General features: G+C 39.6%; 1 protein-coding gene across 1 annotated transcript in view; it reads right to left on the reverse strand.

Moving 5' to 3' along the window:
* DNAH7 (dynein axonemal heavy chain 7) overlaps positions 1-12155 on the reverse strand; it is a 288975-nt gene that overhangs the window by 30584 nt on the left and 246236 nt on the right. Inside the window, exons 56-59 of the mRNA XM_006167772.1 lie at positions 11619-11795; positions 10119-10280; positions 7321-7521; positions 2088-2249 (exon numbers count right to left, since the gene is read on the reverse strand). Of these exons, the coding sequence (XP_006167834.1) occupies positions 2088-2249; positions 7321-7521; positions 10119-10280; positions 11619-11795 (702 nt within the window). The remainder of the gene's footprint in view (positions 1-2087; positions 2250-7320; positions 7522-10118; positions 10281-11618; positions 11796-12155) is intronic.

A 12155-nucleotide genomic window follows, 5' to 3' on the forward strand; every position in this document is an offset into this window, starting at 1 on the left:
TGATAAATGTCATTACAAGAAATAAATTCATGGGACCAGCAGTTGGCATAATGGATGTCACTGGACTCCCATCAAGTCGACCGCAGTTCGCGTCCTGGACCTGGTGGCTTAAACTCATGCTGGGCGCGTGTGTGTGCATGCCCAAGATCCTGAGAGGAGAATAGAGGAGAAGGGATTGCCGCATGGCCATCCCCCTGGGGGGTGATTTCTCACTTTCTCTCTCTCTCTCTCTCTCTCTGTTTTTCCAGTGAGCGCACATGCCCTATAGCTAAAACCTCTAAAAAAAAAAAAGAAAGAAAGAAACTCATCACATTTACTATTCTTTGAAATGTTTTGCAAATTTAGATGCTGAAAACAGTAGGTCTATTCAATTCATTCCACTTTAGTACAAATAGAAGTTGTTTCTTCTTTTTTTTTTTTTTTTGGAGAGGTTTTTTCGCTATAGGGCGCGTGCACTCGCCAGACAGAGAGACAGAGAGACAGAAAGCGAGAAATCACCCCCCAGGGGGGATGGTCATGCCGCAATCCCTTCTCCTCCATTCTCCTCTCGGGATCTTGGGCACGCACACGCGCCTGGCGTGAGTTTTAAGCCATTGGGTCTGGGACGCAAACCGCGGTCAACTACGTGGGAGTCCAGCGACATAGCCATTACGCTAACTGCTGGTTCCCCTTCTTCTTCTTCTTTTTTTTTTTTTTAGAAGTTTTTGTTATAGGGTGCGTGTGCCCGCTAGAAGGAGAGAGACAGAGAGACAGAAAGCGAGAAATCACCCCCCGGGTGGAATGGCCACACCACAATCTCTTCTCCATTCTTCTCTCCAGATCTTGGGCACGCATGCACATGCGCCCAGCGTGAGTTTAAGTCACCGGGTCTGGGACTCCAACCATGGTTGACTACATGGGAGTCCAGCGACATAGCCATTATGCCAATTGCTGGTCCCAACAGGAATTGTTTAATGAAACACGAAACACAGGATTGCAAATAATAGATTCCTCATGTAAGTTTAGATATGCCATTTGAGCATAGAGATAGAATTCAATGTTTTCCTATTTGCAAATCTTTTAAAGAAATGATCAGAATTCACTATAAATTTCAAAAACCAAACATTGGTATTCCTCTGATGAAACGATTTAGTTAAATATATCCCACTAAATGTAACCAAAATTTAGAGGATTAGTTTTCAAGAAAACCTCTGTATCCCAATGGAGCATTTGAGTTGATTTACCCAGTATTTCTTTAAAGACACAGATTACAAATCCACCTGATAGGGACCAGCAGGTGGTGTGATGGTTAAGGCATTGGATTCCCACATGGCTGACCACAGTTCAAGTCCTGGACATGGTGTTTACTTTTTTACTTTCCCTTTCTCTCTCTTTTCTGATAAGTATGTGTGCCCTACAGTAAGATAAAATGATAACAATAATAATAAAAATAAATAAAATTAAATAGCTGTTTAAAAATCCATCTGATAAACAAAGACAGAGTACCGCCATTCTGTTTATGTACATGTGTGTGTGTGTGTGTTTGTGTTAGAATTATAGAGGATGAAATGTGGTTGATAAGGTATTAGGTTATTCAACTTCTTCCCAGAATCTATACTTCAGGTTTATAGTAAAGGTTTAAATTGTTTGTTTGTTTATTTTTTTCCTGATAAAGAAGCTAAACTCTAAAATAATGTTGAAACAACATTTTTTAAAAAATAAAATCAATCCCTAGAAAAGGTGAAAACTGATCTCCCCGCTGCCTTTTGAAAATTTGGATCCTGTTAGATTTATGAGCTTTTCAAGTCTTTTCCACAGTTTCTCACGTCTTTCCCAAAATAAGTATAATACAGTAATTTCTCAGGCCTCCATGTGTGAAAATAAATGATAAAGTACAGGACCCTAATAGACAAACTGACTTCCTAACTCCTTACTACAGCAGCTATAATATCCTGTTATAATAAAATACTACTTAAATAAGCTGTTGGGAACTGCCCTGCTATTCATTTTATAAGAGTACAAATTAATCAGAAGGCCCTGCTTACTGCACACTTACGATGCAATGAAGAGCAAAATAGGTAATGTCCTTGCTGTGAGTTTTACGATACCTCATACTGGTTCAGGAACATGTGAAGCTGCTGTACACTGATTCTTAGATCAGTCTCGTTGAACTCATAAGGAATATTCCACCCCAGCGGACCAAATTTTCGTCTCTCTTGTACCAAAGCATGAAAGAAACAGAGGCCATAAAGCAATTTCTTGAATTCTTCCTGCAATGAGAAGAAATGAAGCCATATCATTATTTTTTCTATAACATTGCATTATACTCACCATATTTAAAAATGAAAATATAGGGATTCCACTTGCTTATAAATAGCACAGGGCTATATTCATCCCAAAGTATAACTAAAACAAAAACTTGCCCATTTGTACAGATGTTTCATTGGCATACAGAGCTACAAACATTGCATTTCAAGAAAGCATAGTATGCTCATCTGTTAGGTTGTTGGAAAAGTCATGAAGTATTTTTTCTACATTTATCCATGCAAAATAGTGTCAGCAACCCAATAATTTAATGTCATGTTATAGGATATTGGAGGTTCCAACTGAAACAATACAAGGCAAGAAAAATGAATTCTGATGTGTGATTCCAGACCAAGTGGAGAAATTTCAAAGGAAATAAACAGGTCCATTAGACAGCCCTAAAATTTTCCACAAGGAAAATACTGAACGGTGAAAGTAGAGTTTGAGAGAGGAATCATGAAGAGATTTCCTTGGAGAGAGCAGCTGCTGTGCTGGGAATGGGGTGGATGGGAGTCTGCTTTCTAGGATCAAGGTAGTAAGCAGGAATTAATGGGGTCACTCAGAGAGCTGACACTGGGTTTGGGTGGAAAAGTGCAAAACTTAACGCCTAAAAAAGTAGAGCTGTCTGCGGTTGAAGGGTAGAAGACTGTGAGAGGGAAAACCTTGTTTCTTTCCACAATAGACCAACCCAGGGAGAATCTAAAGCAGGAGATAAGCAGCTTGGGATAGGAAAGGCAGCCAGAGCCAGAGGTCATTCTTGAAGTCCTCCTGTCCTTGTCCAGAGAACTTCTGCCAGGGAACAAGGAAAGCCCAACCGCAAGAGCCTGTACGAAGGCATCTTGGAGACCAGAAACCGAAGGGGATTAGGAGCAGCCAACGGAAGGAGAGGGACTGCCAAGGGTGACAGGGTCACAGTCAGAGGAGACCAGCAGGGGAGCCTAAGAAGAACCCAAAGAAGAACTCACAGGAGAAGTGTCTAAGAGTCAACTTTAAGACCCCTGCCAATCCAGAGAGCTGCAGGGAATACCACGACAGAACAGGACATGTGCCTGCTCTAGCACACACTCTGAACTGCACGGTGTCGGCAGCTACGCAATGCAGGAGGTATTAGAAAGGAAGTTACCACCTCCATCCTGTCCCCCCGAAATCATGACGCCCACTGACTACAGGCCTTACATGAGATACCAGAAAGTTGAGGGCTAAATTTTGAACATTGAAGTAAGTATGAATATACAATATTGCATTATACTTCCTGATTTTTGAATCAAGGTTGACTTTCCAATTTTAAGTGACTATAGTACATTTTATTACCTAATAATAACCAGAAAAGGCATGGAGAGGACCAAAGTTTTAGCCAAGAGCAGGGGAAACATTTCTGCTGCAGAATAAACTTGAAAGGGAGAGTGAGAGGCAAGAAAAAAGTAGCATAAAGTTAATCACAGAAGTGGGAAAAATTAAAGTTAAAAATGCTGGGTTAATTCTGGAAGAATTTTAGATATATTAGACAATTGGGAGAGTCAATGTGCTGATATTATTGAAAACTAGGTTTCTCACATACAAATATAGAATGAAGAATAGCAAGAATCTTGAGAAGACAGACTGAATTTGAAAGTATTGGTATAAATTCAAGACTTCTAAAACATGTACATGAGTATATATATATATATATATGTACTTTTTTGCATGTATGGATACAGGTGTATACACACATATATATACACATTTGTGTGTGTGTTCTCTCTACCAAGAGTCAGAAACCAAAGATAATGGAGTAGCAATGAGCTCATCTAACACCTGGACTGTGGTTTTGCCACCATTCTCTATTAGATAGAAACAGGGTTCTTAAGAGAAATAGGAGGTTCCAGAACTAGGAGGTAGCAGATAAACCTGGGAAGTAAGAGGTGCTAATAATAGTAATAACCAATGAATATTTGTTTTAAAGAAAGGACACCTGCACCAAGTATAGAGTGGCCAAAACCAATCTGAAGGAGCTTCCACTGATCAAATCTGGAACAATACGACCACCACACAACTTCTGTAATAAATTGTAAACCACTGGGGGTTTAAGAACCAGATGCCGTATCAATAGTACATAAACAAATAGGGAATAAGGGAATAGGGGAGAAGTGCTGCTTAAAGTGTCAAGTGTCAAGTATGGCGAGAGTGCTAAGAGTTGGGAGATAATTATTTTGCAAATATCATAGAAATAATCAGATCAGGGCCAGCTGGTGGTGTGGTGCTTAAGGCAGCTGGATCCCACATGGCCAATAGCACAGTCTGAGTCCTAGACCTGGTGGCTTGAAGAACACCCTAGGTGCATGCATTCACATACCCCAAATCTCAAAAGGACAGTGGAAGAGAAGGGATTACAGTATGGCTAGTCTGTGTAGGGGGTGATTTCTCACTTTTCCTCTCTCTTCCTTTCTCTGGTGAGTGCAGGCATCCTATAGAAAACTAAAAAAATAAAAAATAAAAATAAAAACAAAAATATAAAAAGAAAAAGAAGAAAAGGAAAGCAATGACTGGATCAGGTAAGAATCATCAATGGATGGTTCTTAAATCTGGGTGGGGGAAGATTTTGATGAGGAATAAGATATTTGCATGGTCCTAAACTATCTCCCCACAGACTGATTATGAGTTGCAAGGGGAAAGAAGTTATTATACAGAGACTAAATCAGTTAAAACCTCAGGCAGGTGATCAATCTTAGTGTCATCGATGAGGGAAAAATGGACACCTTGAATTTCCAGATGTGATACTCTGATGACACAATATTACTCATGCAGTGTTTTGGCTAAAAATGAATAACCTGAATATAATTATGAGAAAGCATCGAATGAACTCCAAATAAGAAATATTCTATTAAAAATACAAGGAGAGATGAGTTCTTCAGGGCTGTCAATGTCTCAAAAGATAAGGAAATGCTGAAAAAATGTTTCAGATTCAAGGAGCCAAAAGGAACATGTCAACAGAATGTAACCTGTAATACTAAATGTCACTAAATGTAATACCCTAGACTGACACTGTCATGGGCAGGAAAACCATTCGAAAGGCCATTGCTACATCGGCAGGCATAACTAGAACACAAAGATAGATTAGATATCATAGTGTATCCTTGTTAAATTTACTAAAGTAATAAATATTCCAACGTAAGATAGTACCTCTATTTTTTAGGAAATAAGCACCAAAATATTTAAGATAAAGTGCCATCATATACTTTATTTTAAAAAAGAATTATTTTATTTAACTTTATTTATTTTAATTTGACCAGAGAGGGACAGAGTGAGAAGAGAAAGAAAGAGGGAAAGTGAGAGAGCAAGCTTCCTGGGCCAAGACTTGTACCGTGGTTGGCCATGTGGGAGTTCAGTACCCTTAACCACCACACCACCTGCCTTTTTAAAATTTATTTATTTCTCCCATGAGAGAGAGATAGATATAGAAAGAGAGAAAGCACCTCCAACAGAGTCTTTTTTAAAGTTTTCCTGAGGTTGTGCACTGGCTAGAGAGACAGAGGAAGAGAAAGAGAGAGAGCACCTCCCGATGGAGTGTGGTCACACCACAATCTCCTCTCCGTTTCTCCAACCTGTTAAGGTTCAGAGCACATGTGTCTGGCATGTTTTTCAAGTGGCAAAAGCTGGGATTTGAACTACTTGGTTGGCTGTGTGGGATCCATCTCCCTTAGCCACCAGGCTAGAGGGCCAGCTCAAGTGTTATGATATATCTAATTTGCCTGCAATTGGTATGCATATATATGTGTGTGTTGTATAATGTGTGTGTGTGTGTGTATATATATATGTACGTATGTACACGTGTCTATATCTATGTGATTGTAGAGAGATGGGGACACAAATGTATAGCAAATAAGATAAAACACTAGGAGGAGGTGATAATACGTAAAGGATATGGGAAATTTTTGTTTATTTTTATACTTATTACTTTTCCAGAAATTAAATAATTTTAACTTACAGAAATTTTAAATAGTTTTCCAAGTAAAAAGTTAAAACAGAAAAATTCTGATGTGCTGCTTTGGCATTTAATGGGATTTTGCTTTTGTCTTGAACTGTATTTCATATATGCCTAGACCGCTAACGTATGAGACTACTGCTGGAGAGACTTTTTGATCTAGAAGAAATGGAGGGTCGAATTAAATTTGTAAAAGGGTTCTGTCTGGCCAATCATATGCAGAAAAGCCCTCATCACCTCACTGGGAGTAACCTGCTCTCTCTGGACTTAGTCAATGTAAAAGCTAGTCATAGTGCAGGTCTTAGAAGCTTAGGATAAGGTCTGACTTAGTTTTAAACATAGGCTTTTACTTTAAAAAAAAAAACACTGAAGATTTATAAAATGAAAGCAATCCTTTATTTTTAATGTTTTTTTTTTTTGATGTGCACTTAAAACATATTCAGACATCAGGAGTGTGAGCTTTTTAATAGCAAAAACTTACTAAGGTTCATAACCCCTCTTAAAAAGAAACTCTTCCATTTTTAATTACGGTAAAACACTGTGAGACGATTTCAGGTCACAGACATTCACACAGAATTCTAATCACAAAAGCAGTGGGTGGTTTTTCTGCTTTGCCTGGTGAGGCTAAAAAAGACCCTTATGAGTCCCATCGATCAAGGAGTAAAATAATTTTGGTTCTCATTATAGTTATATGAAAGAAATATTTTTATGTTTTAATTTAGAGATATGGCTCCAAATAGCAAAGGACTCAGTTAATATCCTGAAACAAGATTCTCCAACGTTGCAGATTTGTACTGGGAATGGCTTACAGCTGACTTTCTAAATAGAAAGCTACATTATTAATGACACCCCATAAGATCTCAGCTGAGCAAGAATGAGGCTGGTGGTGAAATTAAAATAAAATATTAATAAAATTGACTTCAGCACAGTCAATAATCAGTAATCAAAACCAACTGCACCGCAGTGCAGGAAGCCTATTTAATTTGTAGTTTTACTCTGCACACACATCCGTGATCACCAGGGGCCACTTGAATTGCTTTACAGGGCTGAGGTAACAAGACTTAGTCATTACTAACGGGCTTTTTGCAGCTGCCAAAGAACTCGGGGTCAGAGATCGGGTCCATGAGGTATGATCGGATGATATTAGCCCGTAAACCTTTCGGTGCTTCATTGGTCATTTTCACTCCATTCTGCAGCACAGACACAGGGAAATTTGGAGATGGGTAACTTGTCAGCCACATTCGGAAATCTGGGTGTGTTGAGTCTGGGCTTAACTCCTGGAAGAAAATAATTGGATACAAGAGGGTAAATAAACTCAAAGAAAATCTCAAGATCATGTGTCTACGGATAGACTGGAAGGGGGAGGAAGCGCTTTTTACAAAACAAAGATGTAATGGCAGTAATTTTCACCTTGATATATGATTCTGACCCTAAAACAGCGTTGTTTTTTGTTTTGTTTTTTTTTGGTTTTTTTTTTTTTTTTTGAGAAAGCCCAGAGTCATTTTCCACAATGAAATTAATTCACATGCCTGTGAAGTTTACAAAGGTGTTCTATCTCACAAAGCTGGTCAAAATAATTAAGACATTCCAAAAAATTTAGTACCTCCATTGACATTGCTAGGATATCTTACAGAATTAATTCTCTACCCCACAGCTGGTTGAAGATTAACCCATTCCTCTTGCTACATCCAGGTATTAAAAATAAGCAATACACTCAGATAAGTCAATATATATCCCCCCCCCAAAAAAAAACCCCACATTTTTGACAAAAGGTACAAGAATAGTTTTTCGGGCAAAAAAAAAATCTGTTACGATGAGCTATATTCTTTTTTTTTTTTTTGGAGAGGTTTTTGCTATAGGGCGTGTGCGCTCACCAGACAGACAGAGAGAGACAGAGAGACAGACAGAAAGCGAAAAATCACCCCCCAGGGGGGATGGCCACGCCACGATCCCTTTTCCTCTGTTCTCCTCTCGGGATCTTGGGCACGCACGCACACGTGCCCAGCGTGAGTTTTAAGCCACCGGGTCTGGTATGCGAACCGCGGTCGACTACGTGGGAGTCCAGCAACATAGCCATTACGCCAACTGCTGGTCCCATGATCTATATTCTTGAAAGTGTGCTGTACCAAAGAGAGTGAAAGAGTTCAAATGGCTAAGAGCATAGATATCAAGATGAAGTGGCAAGAGATGAAATTTGAGAGACAGGCACAGGCCAGATCATGAAGAGTGCGCTAAGTCCTGCTGGGGATTTGGACTTTGATTGCATGCAATGGGACACCATTAAAAGTTTGTAAGCACTGATGCAATATTCATTCACTAATTCAGTAAGGATGTATTAGTTGTCTTCTCTAGGCCAAGCACTACTCAAGATGCTCGAGATGTACAGAAAACAAAACAAATAGGGGCTGTCAGGTGGCATGGTGGTTAAGGACACTGGACTCCCGTGTGGTTGGCTACAGTTCGAGTCACAGATCTGGCTTTTCAAATAATTATTTATTTTATTCATTCATTCATTATTTTGTAGTTTGAGCAGAGAGAGACAGAGGGTGCGAATGAGAGAGAGAGGAAGTGAGAAAGCAAGTCACCAGATTCAGGACTTGAACCCTGGTTGGCCATGTGGGAGTGTCCAGCGCCTTAACCACCACGCCACCTGCTGGTCCCCAGCTTTCTCACTTTCCCACGTGCACTCTCTCTCTCCTTCTCTCACTCTGTCCCTCTCTGGTCAAATTTAAATAAATAAATAAATACATAAATAAAGCTAAATAAAAACACAGGGCAACCCATTTTCCGGGGCCCCTCCCTTCTCAAGAGTTTTTCCCTTCCCTCTCTTTTAATAAATTTCCTACTTTGCTAAGAAAAAAAAAAAAAAAAGGAGGAAGAAGAAGAAAAAAAGGAAAACAAAGCAAATAAAGACAAAGTCCCAATCTTCATGGCACTTACGTTTTAGCATATGTGTGAACTAAGTGGGAGGATACAGGCAAAACAAAGTGGTAATAAGTGACATAAAGAAAAAAATAAAACCATCTGTCCCTTAAAGTTTCTGTTGGATGGTTGGCCAGGGCAAGCTTCTCATTAACTTGGTTATCTAATAGCCCATGGGACTCTAAGAGGGGCATCAGAAGGGGCCCAGCATCATGGATCATTCCAACAGTCACATTTTCTCTGCTGAAATCAAGCACCAGGTTTTCTCTATTGAGTTACAGAGAACTTTCTTCCTGGAATTTCTCCCCACCAAAAAAGGGAAGTACCATGATCCACAGTAAGGAGAGTGTGAGTAGCGCCATTTTGGTTTCAGAATCATTCTTTGTGGCAAGGTAACGAGCTAAGAGGGTGAGAAGTTAAGTTAAAGGAAGGTTATATTCTAAAGCCTTTTGGTTTAGAATGGCCACATGAATCTCACCCTGAACAGACTCCTTTGTTGCTTTTGATCCATTGCTAAAAAGCAAATTGGCTTATGTCCACCCTGTGGTTTACTATCATGTTTGAGCCTGTGTCTCTGGATTAAGGATATTTCCATCTCTCTCTTTTTTTTTGAGAGAGCTTTTTGCTATAGGGCATGTGAACTCACCAGACAGACAGAGAGAGACAGAGAGACAGAAAGCGAGAAATCACCCCCCAGATGGGATGGTCACGCCACAATCCCTTCTCCTCCATTCTCCTCTCGGGATCTTGGGCATGCACGCACACGCGCCAGGCATGAGTTTAAGCCACCAGGTCCAGGACACGAACCGCGGTCGAGTACTGGGAGTCCAGAGACATAGCCATTACACTAACTGCTGGTCCCAAGGATATTTCCATCTCAGTGAATGAGTCCTTGCTGTGTCCCTACTAAGAAGGATTTGCCAAGGCAAATAATACAATCTTGTATTTTTACCTCACAGACTTTCTCGAGGGTTGGCATCCATGAGGTGGCAAGGTGACAGTTCTGAAGAACAACCCATGTTCCTTCCTTGACAGCTTTTTCTAACATCTTCATGGCTATGGGCCCTTGGCCTTGACCAAGGGATAAAGAGCTAAGTTTTGATCCCCCATATCCCTGTGTATAAGAATAGTAAAGATGTTATTTAAAAAAATCACATTTTAAAAGAAAAATCAATATTGTTATTACAAGAAATGTTAACCCTAACTATATTAAAATTTAATTGGATAGCACCCTTCAAAGACCCAGACATATAAAACCTTTAAAATCTTATTGAATAAGAATCCTATAAACACTTAGGTAAAAAGTGAGCTAATTCATGTAGGAGTCATGATAATTAATGGAAAAAATCTATATTTTCTTTGGCTGTTGATACAAAGGATAGAAAAAGAATTAAGAAGACTTTTTACATAAGGAGGAGATGAAAGAGACCAGCTGTCTTGCAGGAACTTCTAAGATCCAAAGCTGAAAAGAAAACTATGAATAGACAGATAAACTTGTCCTACTTATCCAAATCTTTGAGAAACTATATGTATATATACATGTGCATATATATATACACATATATATGTGTATATATATATATACATATATATATATATATAATTTCAGGCTTTTGCTATAGGGCATGCACATTCACCAGAGAGAGAGAGACAATGAGAGGGAAAGTGAGAAATCACCCCCGGGGTGATGGTCACGCTACAGTCTCTTCTCCTCCACTCTCCTCCTGGGAGTTTGGGCAGGCATAAGCACATGCAGCTGGAGTGATATTCAAGCCACCAGAACTACAACTGCAGTCAGTCATGTGGAAGTTCAGCACCTTAACCACAATGCCACCTGCTGGCCCCTGAGTAACTATATTCTAATTAATTTAGCTACTGTCTAAAATTAAGAAATTTAAAAACTTAACCACTAACTCCCATTTAAAAGTTTCTTTAAAGAACTCTGTGGAAATATTTTCTTGTCATTCAGTTCTACTCTATCCTAATTCACTTCTGGATCTACGTTTGTCTAGGTTAGTTATCATCAGATCGCCTCTTTGGGAGACACCTGGAGTGGAAGAGTGGGGTCTGGGGCCCTCTCTGAATGCCCTGGTGTATTGTTACCAGGAGGCAGATGAAGCAGGAAACAAAACAGAGCTCTGCACTGCTGTTTCTGGAGGAAGTGACCAGAGCAAGGGAAGCCGATGCACTGAGCAGGACCTACGCAGGGACCAAAGAAGAACCATATTCTATAGCACGAGGAGAAATGGGAGAGGAACTATGTTCAGAGAAGAGACTATTTTCAGTGTTAGGGCTGCCACTTAAGTATCGTTTTCCTGGGACTTGATCAACCTCCAGATCTCCAACCTTTTTAAGGGCTCAATTTTTACCATTCCCTCGCCCTTTAAAATGTCAATTTTAAGTAAATACTGCTTTCAAAAAAATGTCAGATAACTCATTTATCGTCAGGAACCTGGTCATCGGCAAATTTCAGAAGGGCAGCCATGGGATCTGCTCCAGGAGACAGTACGAAAATCAGCGGAGCGCAGCAGTTACTGTCACCAAACGCCTTGGCCAAGTTGAAGGGGGGCGGCTCAATGAATATGCGCCCTAATCTGGTGGTTATGAATTCTTGCAACATTGGAATAACCTAGAAGGGGACAAGAATATGTTCAAAAGAATATTCAAAACCTTCCTAAGACCCCAGAAAGTTCCATTTCAAAGGCATTTTAGGATGGAAGACTCTAACCATAGTAGCTTAGGTGTTCATTAGTGATGGAGTGTCAAAGATGTCACTGTTTCTATAAATACCCTTTAGGTAGAAAAGAATTATAGAAATTATTTAAACAATAAAGAGTGACCAGAATGCAAAGGCATTTTTCTTCCCATTAATGAACAATCAAGGCTTAGTGGATAAAAGAAGAAAAAGAAACTTTAATTCTTAACTGAAGTTTCCAAACGCCGATTATGTTAGAAAAATTCACAACATTGTGAGAGCTACTTGAAAGTT

This window comes from Tupaia chinensis, unplaced genomic scaffold (assembly GCF_000334495.1).
Source record: "Tupaia chinensis unplaced genomic scaffold, TupChi_1.0 Scaffold145082_1, whole genome shotgun sequence".
NCBI classification, from domain to species: Eukaryota; Metazoa; Chordata; class Mammalia; order Scandentia; family Tupaiidae; genus Tupaia; species Tupaia belangeri.